The sequence below is a fragment of the Oreochromis aureus genome, linkage group 17 (assembly GCF_013358895.1).
Source record: "Oreochromis aureus strain Israel breed Guangdong linkage group 17, ZZ_aureus, whole genome shotgun sequence".
NCBI classification, from domain to species: Eukaryota; Metazoa; Chordata; class Actinopteri; order Cichliformes; family Cichlidae; genus Oreochromis; species Oreochromis aureus.
In genome coordinates this window covers 25,130,919-25,157,304 of record NC_052958.1, presented here as the reverse complement: position 1 = coordinate 25,157,304, position 26,386 = coordinate 25,130,919, and the positions used below count along the sequence as shown (strand labels likewise).

The 26,386-nt window shown below is 41.3% G+C and overlaps 1 protein-coding gene across 6 annotated transcripts in view; it reads right to left on the bottom strand.

The window, feature by feature from the left end:
• Positions 1 to 26,386, bottom strand: part of LOC116320837 (phosphodiesterase 4D interacting protein) — an 86,151-nt gene that overhangs the window by 24,961 nt on the left and 34,804 nt on the right. For 2 of the 6 annotated variants that reach the window (XM_039601059.1, XM_039601061.1), the window contains exons 1-18: positions 10,497 to 13,226; positions 8,231 to 8,368; positions 7,756 to 7,875; positions 7,517 to 7,609; positions 7,135 to 7,344; positions 6,867 to 7,025; positions 6,467 to 6,565; positions 6,134 to 6,271; positions 5,862 to 6,041; positions 5,563 to 5,757; positions 5,225 to 5,479; positions 4,910 to 5,075; positions 2,967 to 3,052; positions 2,664 to 2,830; positions 2,072 to 2,366; positions 1,745 to 1,925; positions 1,456 to 1,572; positions 344 to 797 (exon numbers count right to left, since the gene is read on the bottom strand). In XM_039601059.1, the coding sequence (XP_039456993.1) occupies positions 344 to 797; positions 1,456 to 1,572; positions 1,745 to 1,925; positions 2,072 to 2,366; positions 2,664 to 2,830; positions 2,967 to 3,052; positions 4,910 to 5,075; positions 5,225 to 5,479; positions 5,563 to 5,757; positions 5,862 to 6,041; positions 6,134 to 6,271; positions 6,467 to 6,565; positions 6,867 to 7,025; positions 7,135 to 7,344; positions 7,517 to 7,609; positions 7,756 to 7,875; positions 8,231 to 8,368; positions 10,497 to 11,768 (4,325 nt within the window). In that variant the 5' untranslated portion in view covers positions 11,769 to 13,226. Of the gene's footprint in view, positions 1 to 343; positions 798 to 1,455; positions 1,573 to 1,744; positions 1,926 to 2,071; positions 2,367 to 2,663; positions 2,831 to 2,966; positions 3,053 to 4,909; positions 5,076 to 5,224; positions 5,480 to 5,562; positions 5,758 to 5,861; positions 6,042 to 6,133; positions 6,272 to 6,466; positions 6,566 to 6,866; positions 7,026 to 7,134; positions 7,345 to 7,516; positions 7,610 to 7,755; positions 7,876 to 8,230; positions 8,369 to 10,496; positions 13,227 to 16,741; positions 16,778 to 19,007; positions 19,123 to 19,668; positions 19,821 to 19,906; positions 20,031 to 23,129; positions 23,207 to 26,038; positions 26,150 to 26,386 lie in introns of those variants that run through there. The other 4 variants (XM_039601063.1, XM_039601062.1, XM_039601064.1 and 1 more) reach the window with 3 other exon arrangements.

Sequence of the window (26,386 nt, the reverse complement as noted above, 5' to 3'; positions counted from 1 at the left end):
ACTGAAATTGGTGATGGGCACTGGTTTTTGTCTGACAACAGGATTGATCTCTAAGCCTCAGGAATTTCCGGAATTTTATGTTTTTGGTCTACGGCAGCTTGGCGTTGTCTGAGGTTCTGCAGAAACTGACTCTTCCTGGCACTATTTAGGGTAAAAAAGCAGCCACTCTAGAACTGTCAAATAATCTGTTTATATTGGTCTGGTTTATGTTCTTGGTGTTGGCACAAACACTCATTGTGTTGAACTGGAAACAAAAGAAACCACCATCCCACCCCACCAACAAAGAAAAGAGTTAGAAAAATAGCAAAACAAACAAAAAACTGCATTGCAACGTCTTTCTTACCCTGGCAAGGTGGCAGACACTCCGTCCTCTGCCGCAGCCTTCTTTCCACCTTTCATCAGCTGGTCCTCCAGTGCATCCACACGAGACGCAAGCCTCTCTAGGTTCTTGTCGGGATGATGGGGTGAACCTAGTTGACCTCCCTTAGATGACTGCCAGCCCTCATTATCCTCTGCCCGGCTCTGTGAAGCTGATGCCTGGATGGACCAGTTGACCTTGTGGGGTATCGAAGGGCCATATTCACTAGAGGTAGAGAGGGAACGGAGGCGGCTCTGGAGCCCGGAGATCACTCCCTGGGAGCGGGATAGCTGTGAGCGGAGGTCCTTAACAAGGTGCTGGAGAGAGGAGGCCTCGTTACCATAACCGGCGCTCTGGGTGGTGGTTTTGCCATTGCTGCTGGCAGGCCACCATTGGGAACCACATTCCAGAGACGTACACATTTCTAGGTCATCAAACTCTGTCAGGAAACATACAATGTGTTCATCAGATTCAGACTCAAAATCTGTTTCCTGTGAGTGACACTGAAATATATGATTGAAAAAACAAAGCATCAGTAACATCATTTAATGTCATCTTAAGGCCCATAGTCTGGGGTACTTTAAAATTATGAGATATGTGTATAAAACCTAGTAGCAGACTACCCTTTCATCCAAATACAACTCTCAAAAACATCCGTGGCGATCACTCAGAGTAGCTTTTATTGATTTGATTTCCCTCTAAGGGGTCAATGAAAACCAAACCATGCAAGCAAAGCACACCACAGTATAACAGAGCAGCCAGGAAAGGCTTCAGGTCAAAGTTTTTCCTTTTATTTGACACCCATCGAGCTTTTAAGCTGGTAATGTAAACAGAGTGCTGAGCAGAATGCACTGGACGGTGAAGAGAAGGCTACTGTTTGGCACAAAGGCTGCACTTGGCTGCCCTCTGCTGTTTCTATGATACCCCGACAAATAACACTGACGAGTTGAATTTCAGGATATTTACGGACATTGTATGATTAGAAAAAATTCCTAATAAAACATTAATCAGAATTGAATGACATTACTGATATAAAATTCAAAACAAAGGGTCTCAAAGAACCACAGAGTCTTTTATATGGTGATAATAATACACACCGGGGCTGCTGGTGTCTTCTCTCTCAGCTTCATTTTCACTGCGGCCGCAGGTCTCATAGCCCAGATCCTGAAGGTCTACCTGGATTTGCTTGCTGTCCTGCTGCACTGCTGTCTCTGCTGCAGGGATACAGAAGAAGAAGGAGCTTTATTTCATTATGTTTGACACTGCTGGATCTACTATCCTCGTCAACTTCACAATTTTGAGGTATTATCTTATTATTGACATCACAAATTCAGTAGCACCACCACATTTGTTAAAAGGATAAGTTTGAAGTTTGTGTCCACTCACTGAGCAAGTCCCTGTAATCTTTGAGCTGCTCAGCCTGAGCCTGCACTGTGGCCTCAGAAACCATTAGCCTCTCGTGCAGCTCTTTGCTTTTCTGCTGCAGATGAACTGCCTTCTCACAAACTGCAGAGGACACAGTGGCCTGTTGTGAATCTGCGAACAGCTCGCCACCCTGGTCATTGTACTGGTAACAGACAGGGGGGAAAGATCGTGACTGTCAAAAACAATTTTAAACACCAAGTTTGCCTTTTAAATTTATACTTTCTTGTTTTTAATTTACATCACACGTTACAAAATGGAACAATAATAGTATATTTAGGATCCTCCCACCTGTGACGATTTAGAGTCCAGTGGCAACGTCTGATGTCTGCTGGCTCTCCTTTTCCTTTGTTCATCACTGGTCTGGATATTGGCCTGGGGCAGGCAAAGCTCTCCTTCCCAGGCATCCCACAGTTCAGAGTTTTCCTCCTCTTCTTCTTCTATGGTCACATCCAACTCATTTTCATCCTTGTCTTCACCATCCAATGCATTCTGCTCATCACTCTGTTCACTGGCAGACTCCAACCCTCCATTCAGATGACGCTTTACTTCTTCATTCTCTACTTGCAAACTGAACAGAGCTTTCCTGTAAAAGAGGAAGGTTAAAATAAATAGATAGCTATATGGATAGATAGACTCTATTGTCCTCTAGTGGCCAAGAATAGATTAGTGTTGTCAGAAAAAAGTAAGCTACTTTCAGCTTTGCCACAAGGTGTCGCTATGTGTAGCTCCACAGGCTTTGATTTGACAGAGTTTACATCAGAAGCCCTTCCTGATTAACTCCAAGGGCGATTTGTGTCTTCAGCTGGAATCATATGCATTAACCGTTACACCACTGGAGACAAAACATACTAATCTGGAGTTTAAAATCTCTAAGAATTACCTCATCTGTGATACTGAAGAGAATCCTGCTTTCTCCAGCTGAGCCTTCAGCTCTCCCAGCTCTCTCTCAACCAGCCTCTTCTGCTCCACCAGCTGCTTGACTTTGATTAGCCCCTGACTTTCAAGCAGCATGCCGTGGGACAGATTCTTCTCTGGACCATCAGAACTCTGTACACACCCAGAAGTAACTGAATACATAATTCTGAGCAAATGATTAGAAACAGTACATTGTGCGTAATTTTTATTCTGCATGATTTATCTGTACAAATAAAATGAACAGTACAGCTGGAGGTTGCTCTCATACCTTGGTGTCGGTCTCTTCTTCGTCAATGCTTTCAGTGTATTCAGTGTTCAAATCATCAGCCTCAACATCATCCTCAGCGCTCAGCTCTGCAGGAAGCAGACCAAAGACAATCAAATCAGAAGAAGATCAGTCTGCTTTTTCTTTTCTCTTCAGCTTTAAGCAATTTAGAAATTTTCCAACTGAGTGTGAGACTATCACTTGCTCAATTCTTCTAATATTATTCACCCTCAGAATCATGCTGGTAATTTGTAACACAGCCTTGTCTAACAGTCTGAGTGTTAGGCTGTATGAGTTTGATTTTCTTGTTTATTGCACTCTGCTGTAGTTTAAAGGGGATTAAACCCTTAGACTGGATCTCAGAGATAGTCATATAGAGTTTAATCCAGAATTTAAAACCAGCGAGAAAGACTTAAAGGATGGATGGAGAAGGTTTAAAAATTCCTGAAGATGACAGGATGTTGAGTGTTCCGAGCCTAGGAAATAAAGTTGTAACTGATAAAGAGCTAAGGCAAGACTGCCTCACAGTCTATGTTTAAGACGGGTTACTGTTATGAAGTCTTGGTAAAAAGTAATTATTCATTTTAATATTGAATTAAGATAATGGAAGAAATCTGTATTTATCTCACCAGTAATGATTACTAGCATTACCAAAAATGTCTGTATTTGCAAATATAAGTATATCAGTTATATATTAAGGTATGCAAATTTACCAGTATCCAGATCAGATACAGGGACTTGTTCCTCCTATGTGACTGATGTTTCTGCCTATTATTTCCTGACAAATAATGAATTTAAAAATAAATAAATAAATGTGACTTTTTTTGTGGGGTCTAACAACCTCATTCCCTGGGGATCAACGTAATCTCTATATGCTAAATTTCAAATTATGACATTTATGCATATTAATCAGATGTTTCAGTCTGGCACAATTTCACTCAGTGAGGGGGAATGAAGGAGATATTTTCCTCTGAAAGGTGGACTGTGTGCTTGTGCTACCGTGTGTTTTATGTGAATTAATATTGAACATTGCACATTAAACAAGGGAAAAAATGACCATTTTGGCTTTTGCAAGTATTCAAGTGGAATAAGCTGAAACCTCTGAAATCACAAAGGCATTAATCAGGTACAGTATGTTTATTATTTATTACAAACCACTTTGAGGGTGTTTGGCTCTGGAAGGGAAATTCAAGGGAAAGGTGCAGAAATGCCTGCAATGCAACAAATGTGGCTTCCCGTGGTGTCTGTGCAGACGCACAGCTTATATATTATTCAGTTTGATATGATCAACAAACTTCATACTTACTGTGTTCTAGTGTGACATTTGTTAATTTAACAACAACAAAGCAACTGGACCAATAGTTGCTGGAATGCATAAAAGCAAACATACAAACTAAATATACACAATCACTGTACTAAAGACAATGTGGAATGTGCTTAGATTTCCATGATCTTCAGACAGCATGTGACTCGAGTTAAGTATACAGAAATCTCAAACTTGCGGCAAAAGCATGCAAAGGCACACAAACACCGTCATATAAAGGTTACATTCTGAAGCGCACACTACAACAGTATTTGCAGTTATAATCATAATGATGATGTGTTATTCAAAAAATTAAAAATTAAATGCCTTGCTATCATTTCAACGCAAAAGAAGCAACACTAATTGTGCAAAATCACAATAACCGCACTACAACATTTACAAAGTTATTAAACAAAATGTTCTTTTTTGGGAAGCTACAAGCTCAGGTCAATATCCATCCATCCGCTTTCATCTACTGGTTAGAGAGTTCCATGTTAGTATTTTCACCCCAAAAAGTTTCAGCTGATAAAGTTATGGTACATATCCCATCACCACAGTGCAGTAAGCCATTCTACAGTCACCGCTCCCCAGTGCTAGAAGTGCTGCTGTTACAGATACTGTCCCATGCTTCTCTGGTGCCCACCTCCAAAGTCAGGCTGCCTGCTGTTAGGCCGGTCACGGCCTAGGACAGGGCCTCTCATTGGGGGGCTATCCTCCTGACCCAGTCTCTCCCGCAGCTCCTGAACCTCCTGGGTCAGTCTTTCCACCAGAGGGAGGGCTGAACGATCCACCATCTGCTTCTGAAAATCCTGCAGCACAAACAAACATGAACTCACACGCATAGAACTCATGACATGTATATACATACAAGCATAGGCAAAATACACACACTATCGGTTTATTAGACAAGAGGTTCTACTATACTCCACAGATACCTTCTTTATTCTCACACACTAACCCTGATGATCTCCTCCTTCACATGCAGAGTCCTGCTGAGGGAGTCTAGCCTTGCAGTCTGACTCCTGGTAAGTTCTTGACTCTCCTTCTCCCTCCTTAGAGCCAGAAAAAGTTCCTCCTGCACTGCCTGAAGCTCCAAAGCCAAGTCTGCTCCAAAGTCAGGCTGTGATCCAAAACCTGAGCTCAGCTGTTTGCGAAGTTCCTGAAGTCTTGACTTTTGCTCAGTTATGACCTCACTGAGGCGGATTGCAGAGTCCTGGAGGGAGAGTGTTGTCAGGTTTTCTGTATATTCAACCTTTTCTTTTCGCTCTCTGATTTGACCTGCTTTATCTGCTCTACCTTAATATACTGGTCTCTGCTGTTGATGCTTCTGAGGAGATCCTGAACTTCCTTCTGATGCTCCTGAGCTTGATGGGTCCGGTCAGCCAGTACTTCCTGGAAGAGGCGGTCTTTGAGATGGAGCCGGACCTTAAGCTCTTCCAGAACATCACCTGGAGCAGACTGGATCTGAGCCAGCAAGGAGCAGCGCAGATCCTGCAGATGAGAGAAGAAACAAGAATCTACTTATTGGTTAACACGATCCTGGGAATATTTCTCTGCAGGAACATATGTTACTCTTCCTGTCGATCTCTCTCTACCTGAGCCTCCTGTGTGCAAGTGTGCAGTGCCTTCTGCAGCTGGTTGATGATGGCATCTCTCTCTCTCAGGATGCAGCTCTGCCTCTCCTCACTCTCCTGTTGCTGCCTCTGGACGTTCCTCCAGGCATCACACACCTGCTCCAGCTCCAGAGCCTTACCCCGCAGCAGTACTTCCAGGCTCTGATACAGACACAAACATTCCAATAAGGAAGCAGGATGAGTCAACATATTGCCAAGAAAAAAAGATGAGTTTATTTTGTATGTCCTCTTACAGTGATGGTCTCCTCATTGCTGGCCAGGACGCAGCGCTGTCTCTCTAGATCTCTCTCCTTTTCTCTGAGCAGCAGCTGCAGGCGACGAGTCTCCTCGTCTTTCTCCTCCATGCAGCGGAACTTCTCATCCACTATTTTCTGCAGGATTGTGGAAATAAAGTTGTTTTAACCTCCATCTAACTAAAATGACATGTTTTTAAACCTAAGCCCACAAACTCAACCATCTTAGACGACTAACAATTAACATGATATAAAGGAGTTCACAGGACATGTTGTGTTGGTCTAATTGTTTTGGCTTTTGTCATGTGTTGGCGTGCGTACTGCTGTGTTTACCTCCAGAGCTCTGTCTCGCTCCTTTATACGCTGGCGAAGTTTCTGAAGCATAGAGTCTCTTTTCTCCATTGGATCCTCCAAGAACTCACAGCAGTCCTGCTGGACAGCAAACAGACCGTCAACTGCAGAGTAATTACAATCCTATTTATCCACAAAGACAAAATAGAGCTTAAATGGAGCTGAAGTTTTCATAAAGCGTCTAGGGGCTGTGAGAGCAACTGCAGCTCATCTTACTTTTAGTTTTGTTGTTCTCTGCTCAGATGCGGAGCATTTTAAGCATTAGTCATGTGCACTTCTGTGTTTATTATACAATATTGACAAGAATGAGATTGGTTTGTATTTATTAGCGTTGAACATGATGGTGTTTTTACTGTTTACAGTCTGTTTGATTGTGTCCGACCTCCACCAGCTGTTCTTTGGTCTTCAGGGAAGCCTTCAGCTCACTGATGATCTTCTCTCTCTCCTCCTTTTCTCTCTGTCTCTCTCGCTCACCCTCTCTCAGTTGCTCCTCTCTCTCCTGGAGAGCTGATCGAGCCTTTTCTAGAGCTAGCTGCAGCTCCTGAGTGTCGCAAATGCACGACATGATAAAGTGAAAAGAACCACAATGCAATTAAAGAAAAGAAGAATGCCGAAAACACCCTCATTAAAAAAAAAAATCATTTTCTCACCTGGTTGTGTCTCTCTGTCTCCCTCTTGTGTTCCAGCGACCCCTGCAGCTCTTTCTCTTGTCTCTCCAGGGCCCGGTTCAGGTTCTCCTGAGTCCTGACTGCCTGACACTGGGCTCTCTGTCCAGCCTGCAGCTCCAGTTGAGCCTGGAACAGAGAGCCCTGCAGAGCCAGGACCTCACCCTGACCTCTAATAGTCTCTGCACCAGACGCCTGCAAGTAAAACCAGTCAGGGAAGAAAGAAAGACATAAAGGGGCAGGTGAGGAACCAAACAGGAATGAAACTAAACTGAACTCTGAAACATGTTTTTATTGTATGCTGAAAAATTATTTTAGATAAGCAGCTTGGTAATTAATAAAACAAAACTGTGTGTGGAGGACCAACCTGCAGCTGCTGCAGCTGGTTGCGGTTGGCAAGCTCTTTGAGTGAACACAGTGTCTTATTTTGCTCCTCAATCACTCTGTACAGCTCTGCAACCTGCACAAACAAAGGCACAATTCATGTGTGAAACTGTGGGGTTTTCACCACTTTCACCTCTGACCTTACTTTCATCCTCTCTGCAATGTTCAGATTTGGAATTCCCTCCTTTATTTACTATCAAGCCTTATTTATCACTACTGTACCTCTGCCTGTTTGGAGTTTACAGTATCAGTGAGGTTCTGGATATTTCTCTCCTGTTGCTGGGCATCCTCTTGGGCCGATCGCAGCTCCAGCTCCATTTCACCTAGACGCTCCTGCAGCTTCTACATACACACAAACACCCATACAGAAATTCCACATTATCTGGAATATATTATGGCATGTGTTCGTATGTTCTCACCCACAGTCCAAAGATATACAAGTTAGATTCATTGGCAATTCTAAACTAACTGTACGTATGAATGTAAGTGTGAATGACTGTCTGTCTGTGTTGGCCTTGCAAAACACCAGCGATCTGTCCAGGGTGTGCCTTCCCATTGGCCAAATATTAGCAGGGATAGGCTTCAGCTCTCCTAAGAGCTGTATAAGTGGATATTTTGACAGTGTCATGTTTCAAGCTCAAAGTATATGAAGGCAAAAAGAAGATGAAGCTGTAGTTTTGGAGACTGGTGTCTGTACCTGGTTCCTCGTCTCGCTCTCTCTGATCTTGGCCTGTAGTGAACGCACCTGGTCCTGGGCCTTCTGCAGCTCGCCAACACACTGACCTGCAGCACTCTCATAATAACTGAGCTGACCCTGCTGCTTGTCAATCAATCGCTGGAAAAAAAAACAAACAGGAGGAAGCAGGACAGATTAGCCTGTGAGGAGAATGTGTTAGAAGATTATGATGAGGTATGGAGATGAAACAGTACATTTTTATCATAACTGCTGATTCATGAATACAGTTGTTAAGTCTTAACATTTGCTGACTACAACGTTATAGTAGCAGTCTGATTAGTCTGCTTTTCTTTCCATCACATGTTACGAATGTATACTTGTGGGTTATTATGAGCTATGACAAACCTAAATTTAAAGTTTGGTTCTGAACCAAGGATTAAAAGTTATAGTCCTCCAGATAAACACAGTCTTCTATTATTGCTGCAGCTGTCATGTGGATGATGGAGTGAAAGTGGAAAGTGATGTCAGCTTGGTGTTGGATGGCTTCCTCTGGAAGTGGGTGTTGCCATAGCAGCATTTTGTTGACTTCCTTGTTTTTGTTTTTATGAGACTGTAATGATGTGATGTCACTCAGCCCTCGGAGACATTATTAGCTCTGTGCGCAGCCTTTTCTAGAGTCATTTCAGCTGTGTCCCAGAGCAACACTGTGTCAAGCAGTGCGGTGAAAAGAAAGAAAGCGTAAACCAACTGGATTTGTACCAGAGAAACGACCGCTTCATTTTCCATATATTAACAAATTACACTAGAATGGGGCTAATATTTACATGACTATGTTGTCTGATGTAATTAAATAATCTGATATGCAACATAATGCAGAATAAGATACTTGCAGGTGCTTAGAAATTGTGTCATCCCAGGTTCATTTACTGAAATGTGTTTTAAAACAGCAGTCGGGAACATTGGAAACATTGATTTCTGGTCAAAACCATTCATCAAGTCCTACATACACTAAAATATACTTTTCAATAAATGTGAAGTAAACCTTTTTTTTTCCCCAAACATGGTCTCAGTAGTCAGGAATTTAACAACAGAATTCCCCATTTGTGAGCCTCGGGACAGTCTGTATTGTAGTAAGCAAGTATCAAATAACAAAAAAAAATCACCAGATATTTTCCTGATTTGACTCGGTGAGCCTCCTATTTGCTTCAGAAAACAGTATTTCTGTATGAACCTGGTCATAAATTGCACTGTAAGACAGCTGCTCTACATCTTTGGAGGTCATAGAGAGAGGAAACAGAATAAGACCCAGAAAACTTCTAACAGTTCTGCTGATATTACACAATGAAGAGAAGCTTTGAGTACTTTACTGCAAGTGTACATAAATCTCAGCAAAATAATCCAGAGTTTAGTTCTATGAATGACATATTTGTTTCTTCATTCCTGGACTAATGTGTGCACTGTGCAGTTTTGTGTATTGCATTACAATAGCCGTGTATATTTGACAATAAGAGACTATCAGATAGCTGTTGTGTGTCTGTACGCTCCTTTCAGACTGAACCACATTTTAACTGTTCATTAACATGACAATAGAAGTTATGAAGCTGCAGTAGACAGAAGAGCCTTTACAGAGCGATGGCTGAAGACCTTGGAAACGGTTTCCATAGCAACGGAAGGGTCGCTAAGATACCGTAAAAGAGGGTTATTTATGCTTCCTTTGAGGGTAATCAAGGCGGTGAGTGTGTTCAGCTTTGTCAGCAGTGAAGGAGACAAGCAAGACAGAAGATTCAGAGGGGTCTGTCCTCACTCAGTGTGGATGCTGGTCAGAAATAGTTTGCTTTATTCTGACCCCCCTTCATCTGATTCTAATGTGGAGCAAATCTGACACTTGTCTCCTAGTTTGTACTCACTTTTTTGATAAAAAAAAAAAAAAACTTCAGTGCTTTTTACTACCTATAATTTTTGTACAAAGTTCTCCATATTATTATATTATATTTATTTATATTTTTTATTTATATATAGTCTGTTTTAGAGTTTGCAACTAATTTAAGGCTGTTTACAGGTGCAAGAAGTCGGCACTTTGACTGTAAATAAGATTTTAAAGCAACCCAACCCAGACAAGTATTTTATAAAGTGCAACCCAAAAGACTATTACACCTTTCAAGCCTGAGAGGCACCCAGATCTTTAGGCTTTGGAACATGCTTCCCATTAAAAAGCTATAACTATTACTGCTGCAAATTGAATGAGCTAAGTTCAAAGGCCATCCAGCATTCACGGCTTCTGATGTACCTGCTGAAACTGAAATGGCCCACACAGAACATATTCATCCATCCACTGCTCCTCCATCTCTTCCAGCTCAGCCTGCAGCTCCTGTTGGGGACATGGGGTGACGATCTCTGGTATACTGTGGTGGGTGTGCAGCTCACAGTCTGCCGTCTCTGCATAGGGCGACCTCAGTGATAGGTGCAGGGGTAGTGACAGGCCTCGCTCCGGTTTGGTTTTGATCAGAACTGGGATCTTGCTGCCCCTTCGGGATTTCACTGGTCGGTGCTCACAACCCCGCAAGAGGGTCAGCATCATCTCAAACCCAGCGAGGAAGCTCTCACATGGGGTCTTGTCCCACTGAATGTCTCTTCTCACCACTGCCTCACTTCCATCTTTCTCTGGGTCAGTTTCTTCCTTCTCTTTATGATCTGAAGGAAGGCAACTGACATCCACAGTGGTGTTGAGAGACTCCACAGATGATGCAGGACTGGAACTCTTCTGCTCACAAATGGTCTTTTCAGGTTCCATCCCAGCAGAAGGTGACTCAAAGGTGATGGCTGTATCAGCTCCAGGGCCTCTGGCCACATACTCCACTTCCTGTGTGGCTGTTGAGCAGCGGGTAGTTGGGCCGCAGGATGTGCTTCTGCGCCCGAGCCTTCTAGGAACCTTACATACAGCCTCATAATCAGAATCGGCAACTCGAAGTGCAGCACAACCCCTACATCGCCTCTGCTTGTGACCAGAGAGGGAGTCTGCTCCTGTGCACTGGTGGAGGTGGTGGTGATGATGGTCCAGGGCAGGGTATTCCTTATCAGCCCATGACTCATACACGGAGTAGGTCAGATCGTCCTGGATCATGTCCGAGTATCTTACATCCTGGAGTGATGACAGATCCACCACAGGAGCGTCTTCAGACCCCATCTCAGTCACGGCTCTGACACTGGATGGAGCGGGGGCCACGCTACACTCCTCTGAGTTGTTCTTCCGGTACAGGCCTCCAATACACTGCCTCAGCCGGTCTTTCTCCAGCAGCAGCTTGTGGAGACGCTCCAGAGACAATGCCTCCACTCGGGCGATCACTGTATCAAAGCGGTACATGCGGTCCAACATGAAGGTGCACTTTGAGCACGCGAACTCACCACGGCCATCCCGGGTCAGCTCACAGCCCAACGCGTGGGAAAGCAGCACCTGCAGATTGAGCTTGGCTGTTGGGTGGAAAATCCATCTGCGCTGGTTGCCACAGAGCTCACGGGCACAGATCCTGCAAGTCTCCTTCATCTTTACCACGTCTAGCATCACAACATGTGGCGAACTGATAACACAAAAGAGCTTTAAAAGTCACTTCCTTTCAATGCATGTAAGAATTTCATTGCAGGGCTGGATAAAAGACGATGTTTCTGTCCCGAGCTACTACGTTTTTCCAAGTTATCCATTAAATGGATAAAGGAGGAAGATGAATTCAGAGTCTAGAGTCACATCTGAACCAAACTGAATCTTGGGCAGAAATGTTTTATGATGGACTGAATAACTGCAGGGGGAAAAAAAGAGGCGGCAGTCTATTCAGACATTTTATTTATCTATTTTGTCAGATCAAAAAATGGTAGGCCAGTTAATGGAGACAAACAAACTGCAGCAGCATCCGTATCTGGCCACGTTTCCCTGATTACTCAAACCTTTCGATCGGGCTGTTACGTCTGAGCAACGTGATCAGCGCCTTTAATTGAGCCAAAGACATTTCCCCTCGGAGCGGATGTGAATGAATCTTCTCTGTCATGGGTTTCACTTCCTTGGTGGGGAAGCTCAGACGTTCACTCAAATCTCACTCCTGCGCAGAATTTCAACCCTGCCGTTTCCACCTGAATGATCCCGTTAAGTGTGCCACAACAGCGGTTTTTTCTGCCTTTGAAATCAATGACGTCTCTTTATATGACAGCATCTCTCTGCCGCAGCTGCTACAAGGTAACAAACGGAAACGAACACGGAAACAAAAGGCGATTTCCTTCCTTTGTCAGCGATTTGGATGGTCGAAGGTTTACCGGCTCCCGTCTGCGTCCCCGTTCAGCTGTGTCCACTTTATCAGCGGAGGCTGTCAATCGTCCGGCTGCTTTCAAAACGAGACAACGAGGCAACGCGGACTGAAACCAAAGATCGTGTAACAAAGAGAGGATGTCTCACTCTGAGGCTCGAAATAATCTCGTTTGCCAATCCCGGGGTTCTTTTTTCAAACCTGCCTTTTCCCTCTTGTGACACTAGTCCACTTTACACAATTAATCTGGCCACAGATATGCTATGGAAACAGTACATCTTTGGTAATAACGACGACGACGGCAACGAGTTTCACTACTGAATTCTTTTCGACACCAAAAGCCCATAAAAAAAATTACGCATTCAAATCAAGCCAAATTATTTTTTTTGGTGTCTTTCTGTACTCTAATGTAATATTGAATGTATCTCCTGGCTATGTCTAGTTAAACCAGTAGTTTTTAATAAATGACCCCCCCCCCCAGTCCATATTATCAGCGTCAGAGTGAGACCTCGTGTAGAAGGCAGGACTGAACCATTTTCTTGGCTCGGCTGAACGGCGGGGTGGGGTTGGTGAGCCCTTCCCTTTAAATCTAGTGACTGTCTTTCAAATGAAATTTCTGGATTTCTTCAGGCAAAAGATGACGCCTCTTAATTCACTCTTATCCTAACCGTCAACATAAACATTTATGTTTCTCTGTAAGTAAAAGTTCCTATGCAAATATGTTAAAAAATGGTTAAGCGAACAGTAAAACTGACGTGCAGATGCAAGGTAAACAGTCTGTTCTTACAGTTACAAAAATAGTAATAACACAATCAAAATAAACTAATTTGTTTTATGACTGTTATTCCAGTCATAACAGGTTATTAATATTAACGTAGTCGCTGTTCATTTGTATTGTAAAGAGATTTTTTGAAAGACAACCATACGGTTTAATATGATATTTTGATCTCTCCATATTTAAAATGACGAAATATAAAAATAAATAAGATGTGATTTTTTTTCACTGAAAATCTTAACCCGTTTACCGTTTTTATTTGGCTTTTAATCATCTCTGTGGAAATCTATAAGCAATCAAATGGCAGTAACAAGGACTAACACTACATATGATGTTCCATGTGCAAAAACCTCTGCTAATTCCCTTTCAGATCATCCATATTAAATCAGGGTGTGACAGCTTGTTTAATTAAAAATCTAACTTTTCATTTCCAGCTTGTGTGTGTGTATGTGTCAGTAAAATTAGCCCTGTGTGTTTTCCATCGGGTTCATTAAATCTAAATCTAATCTCTAAATTGTCAGCATGGAATGAGTTCATGCCTTTCCCAGGGGCACACACTCCCAGTCTGGCCTTGATATGTGTGTCACACAGCATGAAAGGAGAAAGGAGGGAGGCAAATGGGCTGTTATTTCTCTGGAATTGATGTCAGTGAATCACATGACACTTTAATCAAGAAGCAGCCCACTGTCCTCTTAAAAGAAGCCCCTCCAATACACATACACACACACACACACTTAAAAAGCTTCATCCATCTTTCCTTATTGAAGCAGGCTAGCTGTGTTGTTGATACAACTGCTCTCACATGTGATTTATTTTCCTCAGAGTGTGTGGGCCAACACAGAACTCTATTCTGGCCCTTGCTGCATCTACATTTGTCACCCTACAAGCCACTAGAGACACAACACTAAAAACTGATCGGCTAGAATGAGGCACGCAATCAAAAATCCATTAATCCTAATCAGAGATAAGTACCAAACAGTGCTGACAGACTGCACCCACTGTTTACTTTTTTTTAAGTGGCAGAAATACCAAAGGGTGACAGCAGAAAATGAACACTGATGCAGACAGAACAGATATCCCCGCCCAATTTTTCTCTCTCAGATGTGTCAGTTGTTGCTGTGCTAGTTAAACAACCGATTCCTTCTGTGTGTTGAGCCGCCAGGAAAAACTGATTTAATTATAACTGGTACTGATGAGGAAAATGAGACTATATTCGCAGAAATATACTGTACATGTGACATGACTCTGCACTGACACTGATCCTTGCTGATGCTCTTTAAGGAACTGTGTCTCCTAATTTTAGAAAGAGAAACATAAGCCTTTGTTCCAGCTGAAGATTAGGATACAATAAAAATTGAAACATAAACTGAATGGAACTTAAAATAGGGCCAAGGCTGGAAAACACAATAACAAGGACGTGCAGATGGACGGTGACCTGACATTCTAACAAGACACAAAGGGAGACTGAGAAAATATCTACATACAGGAGTGTGATTAGGGAAGTAGAGACAGCTGCGGTAACAGCAGAGACAAATCAGGAGTAGTGAAAAAGGGGAAGCAAAACTGAACGCACAAGAGACACAGGCTATCAAAATAAAAGAGGAAGCATAAACACTGAGACAGAGACAAAGACACATGAACCTGACAAAGAGGAGACAAAAGATGAAACCTGGGCAAGAGACAAAAGAAGCAGGATAGGAAATAACTATATAACTTGGACACAGAAAGACCGAGGCCAAAGAGAACTACAAGAAACACGAGATGAGGGACTGGCAAAATACGATGGAAAGTATAGAACTCGACACACAGACAGAAAGGGGAGTCAAGACTGCCTGCATACTGGGACACTAGGGAGGACACAGGGATGAGATGAGTCTGGACATGAAAGGGAACCAAATGGAACAAGGAACTGAGAAGTAGAAACATGAATAAACTAGGAAACAGTGAAAATACTAAACTAGGAGACTAGACAGTGAAAACTAGAATGTAATCATAATAAAAACCCAGACTGGTTTTTATATAGCGCTTCTCTACACAACTTGCTTCATTCACACAAACACATTTCCTCCCCTCCATGCTTTTTCTACCTAACATTCACACACTCATTAATGGCATGCAGACTGGTGCACGAAGAGATTGAATCACCAGCCTTCTGAGTAATACATGATCAGCTCTACCACCTCAGCTACAGCCACCCCAGAGGTGGATAAGGGGAATATATACTCAGAACACAGGGGAAAAAACTAGGACCCATGTCAGTGTTTCACAAGATGGTAAATGGTAAATGGCCTGTATTTATATAGCACTTTTCTAGTCCCTAAGGACCCCAAAGCGCTTTACACATCCAGTCATCCACCCATTCACACACACATTCACACACTGGTGATGGCAAGCTACGTTGTAACCACAGCCACCCTGGGGCGCACTGACAGAGGCGAGGCTGCCGGACACTGGCGCCACCGGGCCCTCTGACCACCACCAGTAGGCAACGGGTGAAGTGTCTTGCCCAAGGACACAACGACCGAGACTGTCCGAGCCAGGGCTCGAACCGGTAACCTTCCGATTACAAGGCGAACTCCCAACTCTTGAGCCACGATCGCCCCCCACAAGAAACAATATTCAAACAGTTAAAATGTTTTTGTTGATATTTTAATTATGAACGTGATATTACCCTTTAAAGGGTAAATGTGCAATACTCTTGAATGTATTTTTCTTTTACCTGGACCTTTTATGATGACAAAAATATCAAGTGTAGAAACTTCAGTTTTAAATGATGACATTCCTAAAATCCTAATTTTACTATCTAAACAAGCAGTGAAAGCGTTGAACATATATGCTTGGGTGTTTAAAAATGACAGGAGTATTAAATTCCGTTGTTTCGTAGGTTTGGAAATTTGTATTTTATAAGTCAGCTGAACATGGGAAGAAGCACATAAAGGAGGACCGAAATTAGGAAATACTTGAGAAAAGTAGAAAGGACTCGTGAAATGTCAAAAGAATTATTTAGAAAAAAAGGAAAAATATAGGTAATATAAGTAAAAGTATCCAAGCCATAAGTGTAAGATTGCACAAATGTCCTCATGAATCAGAAAGAAATGTGCTTATAATACCTAATCGATTTTTTAGACATAAATAAAGTTCATATATAGGAACATATCTGAATATTTCTTTATCTACAGATTAATATCAGCTGGCAACAGTTACAGTTGGAGAGGGTTCGTGTTTACTGTAAATGCTACAGTCTGATGCTACAGTCATACTGTATGTGCAGTGTGGATTAAGTAACAGAAGGTGGAGCTACTTGTCTATGAACGGAGAACATGGGCCTCCTTGTCTTACATGCACACCACCAACAAAAGCTGCCAGTAAAACTGTAGATGTGAGATTGGGTAGCTATCAGAATATAAATGCAGAATATGATGCAGTGGGTAAAAGTTAAAAGATCTCACAAGTAAAGTTTTGTCCTACCTGCATCTGTGCATGAACTCTGCACTCGTGCTCACACTGTAAAGAAACAAGTGCAATAATGTCACACACAAACCGTCAACATGGTTTCTTATTACTACTTTATAGCTCTCACAGGTCAAAACTTTGATTTTGAGCTACAAAGGCAGCTGTCCCCATCAACACCTTCTTAGTCCACCTCATTATTTGTTGATGAGGTGTGTGTTGAGGCTCAGACTGAACATTTTAGGAACTGCATAAGGTTCAAAGTACAGTATTTGTTGAAAATAAGTAGAGATGGTAAAAATGATATATTCGTTCAAATGCAAGCAGAAAAACATAACCATACAGGGGTTTACATGGTCCTAATAAGGTGCACATATTTTTAGCTTGATGGTGGCGTGAGCTGTCTACTGTGCCAATGTTCCACTGACCCACATGCAGATATAAAAACAGTTTCATATCTTACTGGGTTGACCTATCTGCTGTTTGAGCCAGAACAAAGTGACAGAAGATGAGAAGGGGGGTTGAGGCAACCAGTAAAGAATTTAGACCAGGACTGGCACACGTGTCTGGATCACAGTCAATGTCTGGAGTCCGTCTACTAAGCAAAAGACCTTTGGATTTTTTGAAAGATGAAAAAACGTTGGAAAATATTTAATATTCCATATCTAAATATTAAATGCCATTGGACCATATGAGTGGGAAAAAATGGATAGTTGTAATGCTGCGATATAATTCAGAGGCAAGTCCTATTTTGAGACAAGCAGTACAATAAAGGGTCGGCAAGGTTGTGTGTCGATCCTACACAGAGCCTCAGTGCAATTGTCAGATGGTCATTTACAAACTGTAGCTGTTTACTGTCACCAAGGAACAGTGCCAAACAGCTGGTTGTGGACTATTGCAGTTGTTGCTCTTGTGCAGTTGTTGGTCCTTCAGCCAGCTCGAGTGAAACTGAGAGCTATAAACAAAACTCTGTTGCTCTATTTGTGTGCCAGCTAACCCAAAGACCGTGCAGAGCTCCTAAGTTGGCTAATTCAGAGACTTTGTTTTTTGCCTGTAGCCTGTCAACCCTTTCTTCTGAGGTGGCTGGATTGGTGCAATCAAGTCTGTGTGTCCTGCATTTTTCTTTCCTCTTTCTCTGGCAAAGATTCCAGAGAATCTCCCATCGCTGGTGCTTCCTGACTCAGATCTTGGACTTCTGCTGTCAAAGCCCAAATTACCTGAGCCAGAGCGAGAGGGTCCAATTTTGCCATAGTCATTATCGTCTCACTCCTTGACCACCTGACAAGCTCCTCCTCCACTGTTGGCTTCCTGTGCGCCTTCCAGTGGGGATAACACCTATACTGGTGTTAGAATCTTTTCCATCTCCTCTGCCACCAGGTCGACCCCCAAAATTAAGCCTCGGCTCTGTCCTGCATTTGGGTCAACTATCTGTGCTTCTTTGGTTTGCCCTGAACCCACTTCCAGATCACTCCCTCTGCTGTCCCTGGTCCAACCCACAGAAAATGAGTATCACTTACAAAGACCGTGACACCACAGGTAATTAGCTGCTTGCACATGTGCGCTTAAGGGCTACTCTTCCACTTCGTTCTAAACTTAGCTATACCCTTACAGCCGAGGGTGTATTGCTGATGTGAAAACTGAGGAGCAGCAGGCTCTTGGTTTACTCCTCATAAATTATTTAAATATACACGAGAGACTCAAAACATAGTTTAAAGACCTTCAAGAAACCTCTGAAATAGCACAGAAATGTAAGTCTGCAAAAGTTATTTTGATTATCACATCTTATAATTATTTTATTTGATAGAGACTGAAAGAGATAAGAAAAAAAATTATTTAAAACCTAAAAGAATTAAATGTCTTGTTTTTGTAATTAGTCGTTAAAACCAAAAGATATTTTAGGTATATTTTACTAACTGTAGGTGTTTCTCAAGTGACTTAGATAAATAAACAGCTTGTTGATTGCAGCCAAAATATTTTCTTTAATGTCTCTTGCTTACTGGTTGGGCTCTAACAACTTAATAAAACTGACGGGAATACTGTGGAGCACTGGGGCTCAACAACACCTGTCTAGTATAGAGCACCTCAGATAATCACTATGTGCTTTCAGCTGCACATAATAGGAAAATAAATCACTTATTAGGGTCACCTGAACTCTGTCATTTCTTCTTCAGTTTTATAGCAAAAGAAGCAATAAAGTATAACAATATTTGCAATATTAAGATTGTGTGTGCATGCATGATCGCCTCACCCTCTTATGTTGATGTAAGGAATATGATGAAAATACCTCAGTTTCTCCTTTGTCTTTGTGCAGAGAAGAGGAAGGGTTTTGAAGTCTCACTTCAAGCTCTTTGACTCGAAGATGCAGTGAATGTTTCTCCTGTGTCAGCTCCTCAATCACTCTGGTAAAAAGAAGAAACAGAGACAAGCATTAATGCAGCTAAAGCTGCAGTTTACCCCAGCTGATATGGGGTAAGAGACACGTCACCAATCTGTTACTTGTCTGCAACAGACCAGAACACGCAAAGTCCACAGAGAAAGACCCCGACTAGATGGTGGAGTTGAACACAGGGCCTTCTTGCTATGAGCCAACAGTGGTAACCGCTGTGCCACTATGCACAGGTATTCATGTGCCACCAAAATGCAGTCACATCAAAAATTGAAAAGCTGGTGTTTTCAGGTGATAAATCAGACACTGTGCAATGATTTGTTTTTATGAATTAATTATTTATTAAAATTAGCACAACACATGTATTTAATTCATTGTACTAAATACTGATTTGCCACAATGATAAAAAAAAACAAAGTGAAATCAATCAAATTAAACACATGGTGAGGTTCATCAAACCCCCCTGAAAAACTCCAATGCACTCATAATGTACAGTGCAATAAGCTGTATAAACTGGGATTTTGGTTGTAAATCTGTGGTTAGCTACATATTAAATTACCTGTCTTTGTCAGTCAGGGGTTGCAAGTTGAGTATTCCACCAGAGGCTTGACTCTTCTCCACCATCTGTTTCTCAAGAGTGAGGTAGCGCTGGTTCTCGGAGTTTGCCAGTGAGGCCATCCGTTCAGCCTCAACTCGTGCCAGCTCAGCCTCCTGAACATATGCATGTTCTCATCAGAATAAATCTAATTTTGCCTGTTAGTACCATGACGCTGCTTAGCCAGTGCTGCTATCTGTACCTCTTGCAGTAGCCGGACTTTGGTTGCCATGATTTCATGTAAGTGGTTGATTTCCTCCTGCTGCACCACCAGACGCCGCTGCAACTCTGCTTCATTTTGATTAGACAGGCTCTTTGCCGTCGATCTGTATGAGTTGAAATGAATAACAATTCACTTGTACACGAAGTACTAAAATAAAACAATCCCAAACGTATTCAGCCTTCCTAACCACACCACAGTTTCACCACAGTTGCATCATCTTCGAGCTCGGGTCCTCTACCAGGAGCCTCATTTGAGAGATTGACTGTAACTCAGGCGGTAGCGCAGGTCACCTGCTAATCAGAAGGTTGGTGGTTCAATCTCCAACTTGGGTAACATACTAACCCTAAATTATTCTCAAAGTATCTAATGTGTACTATTTGCAAACCTCAAATCGCACCCCTTGTCTTTAAAAGCAACATAATCCATTGGATTACCTGTTGCAGTGTCTAAGAATAATTCAGAATGAATAATCAGTGATTTTAATATACCACACTGGTTTTACTGGCTAGCTGTTAGCTATCAATCCCAGAGCAAAGACTCCCTCTTTGCCATCTTCATCCTGTTCTCTTTCTCTCCTTCTCTCTGCAGTATTGGTGCAGTCAACAAAAAGTTAAATGTTACAGTGAAACAGACTTTACCATCCATTAAAAGGCACACTGATCTGTGTTATTTATAGAAATATTCAAACTGAATATGGGCTGCTGCTGGCTGTTGACAGGTAACATGCTTTTGACTTGCGGTCACCTAAACTGGAGCCATACTATTAAATAATGAAGCCCAATTTGACCAGAAAAGGAAAAGAAATCTTTAACTAACTGAAATATTAAAAGAATAAAGAACATAAGCTCCTTGGCTGACAATGTACGATATGGCAGCAGACTAATGGCCTGGAAGCTAAAATTAGCGAATAATATCTGCTGATCTAGCCTACATTAGCTAACAGAATAAGCAGCCACTTTATAAGTCACAGCATCGCCCCCCACATAATTAGAACAGTTTGCACATTTGCTATATTTTATGTTGCTGTGTTTTAAATCGGCAGCGCTGAGTTGTGTCATGAAATGACCTAATCATCTTCTTTCTGCCACAGCAATGCAAGTCTTATTTGACTATATTTGAAACCTTACAAAAACGTCACAAAAATGCCATTTAATAATAAATCATTGTAATAAATCATTATGTGTTGCTTAAACGGGTATAAATGTATTTCTGGCGAGGGGTTTGATAACTCTGATTTAAAAGCAATGCTGAACTACATTTAGCTGTAACAGTTATTGGTTAGCTTGATTTCTCCCTCAAACTGGGGTTACTCAGTAAACAATGAGGTGACCTTTATAGGCTTAGCAAGGAAAAATAAATTCAGACATATTTCCCATACAATGAAAATAACATTACAGCTTTATATTGAGCTTTTGGCCAGTAGAGAAAAGCCTTTAATACTTTAATTTTTTATATGAATATTTTTCCCAAATGTAAACATACACACATTCCAGTACATAGCAAAAGCCTACACCAGGCTTCTATACTCAGCTTATCAACAAACTACTCGTGCTCGTTTTGGGCTTTCATCTTTCACTGTCATGTGACTAATTTCACATTGTTCACACTATGGTGGGCCCCGACTGTGGGCAATCATAGAAAACTGTCTCCTGATATCTGATAGCACCGTTCACTACTGCTTTGAATGTATCGTAAAAGTCTTCAGGTTACTACGTATCGTTGCTACCATCTTAAACAATCCATGAAAACTCATTGATGAGTAAAAGATTATGGATTTAGCTATATTAGACTCATATATATATATATATATATATATATATATATATATATATATATATATATATATATATATATATATATATATATATATATATATATATATAGACAAAAACACATTAAATAAATTAAAATTCTGAATTTTGGAAAGTTTCAAGATGACAGAAGTTTGTTCTTATGCCATTTATATGATGACTAGAGGTTGCTTTTATTCTTTTATGCTCTTATTTTATTGATTCTGATTTTGAGCTACAGTTGGTTCCTCAAATGTCCGATTTTACTGACAGTCTCATATTGATAGAGGTGTGAAATTCGGGTGAAGTTGGTTTGGGTTAGTGTTAGCTCTTTTACAATACAAGGTGTAAAATGGGAATAAGTGTCCTTGCTCTGGGTCCTTGACCCAGTGTTTTATATTTATATTATATTTATATTTTGAGTTTTTGCCTCAGTGTTTCATCCTCTGTTACTGAAATCTTTGTTGTTTTATTTTCTGTGTTTAATATTTATATTCCTCATTTAGTTCTCCCTCTTCTTAACTGAGGGAAGAGTAGCCACTTCCCTCAGTTACCTCATGTGTATTTAAGACCTCCGATTGTCTCAGTTCTTTGTTGTCTTTAAGTTTTCTTTTTCTTTTTTCTTGTTTATATTATCCACACGTGATAACAGCAACAAACTGTGCTGTGATAACAGGAAATAAAAATAATAAAAATAGCCTTTTCCTGAAAAACATGGACCATCTTTCCCTTTAGGGAAATTTACAGAAAAAGCATCAAATGCACATTGAATGGTGTAATCTGAGGTTTGCATCCTGATCTCAGTATTCTGCTCCATTTATTGTTTGGCAAAGGAGAATGCTTGAAGAAAGAAAGGGAGACAGCTGGCTTGTAAACAGGTGCTGGAGCTCATATAGTTCCCAACTCAGCAAACCATAAAACCTCTGCCCTTTACTCAGCCTACTCCCATATTCTAATCACCCTCCCCCTTTAAAAAAACAAAAACCACCCTTAGTAAGACCCTCACTTCTTCTCCACCTTGTCAGTTTCCTACCCTCTTTGTCCTCTATCCCAGAACTCAGAGGGACTTCATAAGCATTTTCGTGCTGAATCCATGCATTCCTTAGAGCTTAGTTTGTGTTGTGATAGCTAGGTTAGTCTACAGGCCAGCAGGCTTGCGTGTGATGAGAGGCCGTGGGGTCCTGAGCTTGCCTTGGCGCTGACGTACTGTTGGACTCATGGGAAACAAACTAGTGATGAAAGGAGTGTTTTTGTGCTTCTCTCAGAGGTTTCCCTAAAGGGATTTCAACAAATCTGTGCATAAGCAGTTGAGTATTCGAAACCGCTTTGAATTTTAAAATGTTCACGGGATGCTAGCGAATTATTTGTTTGATAATAGTGGAAACGAAAAGTACGATTTTGCAAATACTTACTGTGCTTTGTCCAAAAGCTCTTGTTTCTCCTCGAGTTCCTTTTTCAGACTCTCAACTTCAACCTTGAGTTCAATATTCTGGAAGAAGATCATTGATGTGAATAAGAAGAAACAATAAAAAAGTTGCAGGTCTGAAATTTCACATGCATCATATTTCATGGACAGACTTTATATTATTGCCAGACTAAATTTTAGGCGCTACAATATTCTTTTCCTGGAAGAGCTGGACCACTTGTCCTACCTCTGTAGAGTTTGCATGTTTTCCCCATGTTTGCGTGGGTTCTCTTCAAGTACACTGGCTTCCTCCCACAGTCCAAAGACATGCAATGAGTGGGGTCAGGCTAATTAAGGATCTTAAATTGATCATAGGTGAGAATGACAGAGTGAATGGTTGTCTGTCTCTCTGTGTTAGCCCTGCATCAGATTGGCAACCCCTCCACAGTGTACCCTACCTTTGCCCTATGGTCGCTGGAGTAGGCTCCAGCAATCCTGATAAAGCTACGTGGAAGCGAATGAGTTACCCTGACTTCAAGAATGAAGAAGTACTAATTTTACTTTTTCACTCTGTTGCACCCAATTTTAAAAAAACAAAAAAGAACCCAAAGTTAGAAGCAGTGATAATCAAATTGGCCTTATTTCTGCACTGATTGTCATTCAGTCAGTATAGAGTACAGTAGTATGCCACATGAAACAAGCTTCCAAGTCTCACGTGCTATTCAATATCTCTGTAGCTCAGTAGGTCTATAAATAGGTGGTAGAAATAAGAGCACCTGCTGTATATGTCTCCTTCTGACCCCCCAAAAGTGTAACATCCACCACTCCACCCCCAAGTACCCAGCAACAACTCTACTTTTAACTTTTAAATCTTAAAGCAGGAACCAACTGGATGGGGACTGACTGTCACTTATCCGTCACAGTATCTGTCTGCAGTGATTGATGTTTTCTATACACCAACCTGGAATTGCAGTTCAGCACTGCTGCAGTAACTGACACACAACACAGGTGCTGGACACAAGTGTTGTTGCTTGTATGTGCAAAACCAATTCAGATGCAACATACACACGTGCATATACTGTGCACCGACAAAAACAGTGAAACATGAAGTGGGTCATTGGGTTTATAGCTGCCACTGGAACACAGGTCAAGCAGTTAGGGCAGTTAAAACAATTATTCTCTAGAAGATATGTGGCTCTCTTTAGATATACTGTGCAGCTTCCACTGAGAGCAATAAATTAAAACCTCATTTTTATATACTAACCTGGATTTTATCAGTCTTTTTTTCTCCCCTCGGTAAAGAGTTCTTAGTCAAAAACAGTATTTGGATGCTCTTAAAAAGTCAATTCCAAAATTAAGACTGCTGCAGCCCAACAGCAAATCCCACCAAATCATAAATATTCACTCTAATCAAAATACAATAGAAAGTGATGTATTTACTTTAAAATGTTATTCAAAAAACATCAACAAAACAGGCTGTTGGCTAGAAATTGTTAATGCTACCCAGTTACCAGTAAATTTAGGTCAGAGTAAGCAATATCACAAACTAATCACCTCCTATTACCAGTTTTAATTCACTTTTTAGATAAATAAATACACTTATATGAAAATGTAATTGTACATATGAGTAATTTCAAACTGAATTTGTACCTGCAGTACCTTCACGGGCCACCAGGGGACCCTAGCCCACACTTTGGGACTCACTACTCTATCAGGTTTACCTTAAAATGTGAAATGCCCTGAAATACCTTTTGTTGTGAGTTTGGAGTGTACAAATAAAACTGAACAGAATTAAATGAATCTGTTTTCAGATAGAAAGCACAGATTTCAAGAGTGGATACGTTTTTAACTTTTCCTCTGTGTTTTAAATTGTCATACATTTCAGGATTGACGGTTTTCCTTTTGCAAGAAAATAATCTTTTGGATTTTGACTTTGCTGTAAAATTATTCTAATGTTAGAATTAATAGATACTTGCATTAGATACTCGCTGGTGCCTGGTAGCCACAATGGCAAGTATTCACTGTGGGTCATGGGTAGCAGAGAATATTTGATCAAACATAGATATATTGTAAAAGATTGGTGTGGAAAACAATGATCACTATTTTCAGAATCATGTACAGCCCTCTGCCCTCATGCAGATCAATTAGATGAAAAGAAATTACATATTGTTTTATTTTGAAAGACTGATTTGTGAAGTGGCAGAAGAAGTTTTATTTTAGTCTCAAGTATATATTATTATTGAATTACAAAAATAGAGAGAATTACATTTTAAAATTCACCACTTGTCTAATCCATGAGCTCACCCAACAGTTTTGGACACTGTAAGATTAATTCAATTATATTTTATTTATATCGCACCAAATCACAACAACAGTTCTATCAAGATGCTTTATATTGTAATGTAAACACCAAGTCCTATAGGCCAAAAGCACTGATGTGCGGAGTGAGGGCACAGGGTATAGGGAGGGATAGGGAAGGAGGGGGGTGTAATCATATTTCTGGGGATCAGGGCCAAAATGCAAATATTCAGGTAAAAACCATATATATAAAAATGTACTTAAGTATTTAGTTACTAAACACTGCTGCCAGAGAGAGTGAACAATTTCAATCCTTTTTCTTGTGACCCTTGGTGCCTCAGAAGGTTGAGGCCCTCCTTTATTTCTGACTGCAGCACTGAGACAACTGTAGTCACTCTAAATCAGCTTCACAAGCAGAAATGTTTGACAGACAGTTTGAATGAACTGCTGCGCAGCAGCCTGAGACCTACTGTCAGTATGAGTTACTGTCAGACACAAACCTGCATATCTTTGCATAGCATATAACTCCACATCAGTGCATGCAAGTACAGAACTTTTGGAATAACTTGCATGCGCGTGTCACAGTTAAATTATACACAGACTGTTTTTCTTACTCACCCACTTGTGCACGTCATCACTGCTCTCCTCATATTTCTGCTGGATCTTCTCCTCCAGGAAGTAGATACGCAGCTTTAGGCTGAAGTTCTCCTTCTTCAGGTCATTCAGGTGCTGTGAGATAGTGCGGTAACCACGGAAGCCAGAGTTAGACATGATGACAGGCTGCTCCTTTGTAGGGGGCACCGCAGCCCCCCATTCAGTACAGCATAATGTGGGAAAAGACAGGACTGCAGAGAAGCAAAGCCCTGTCTGAAAAATCTAACTGTTCTGATGTTGTATAGCAAAAATCTGATGCTCTGATCTCTCCCGCTAGTACACTTCAATAGACAAGCGCAAGATCAGAGTGCT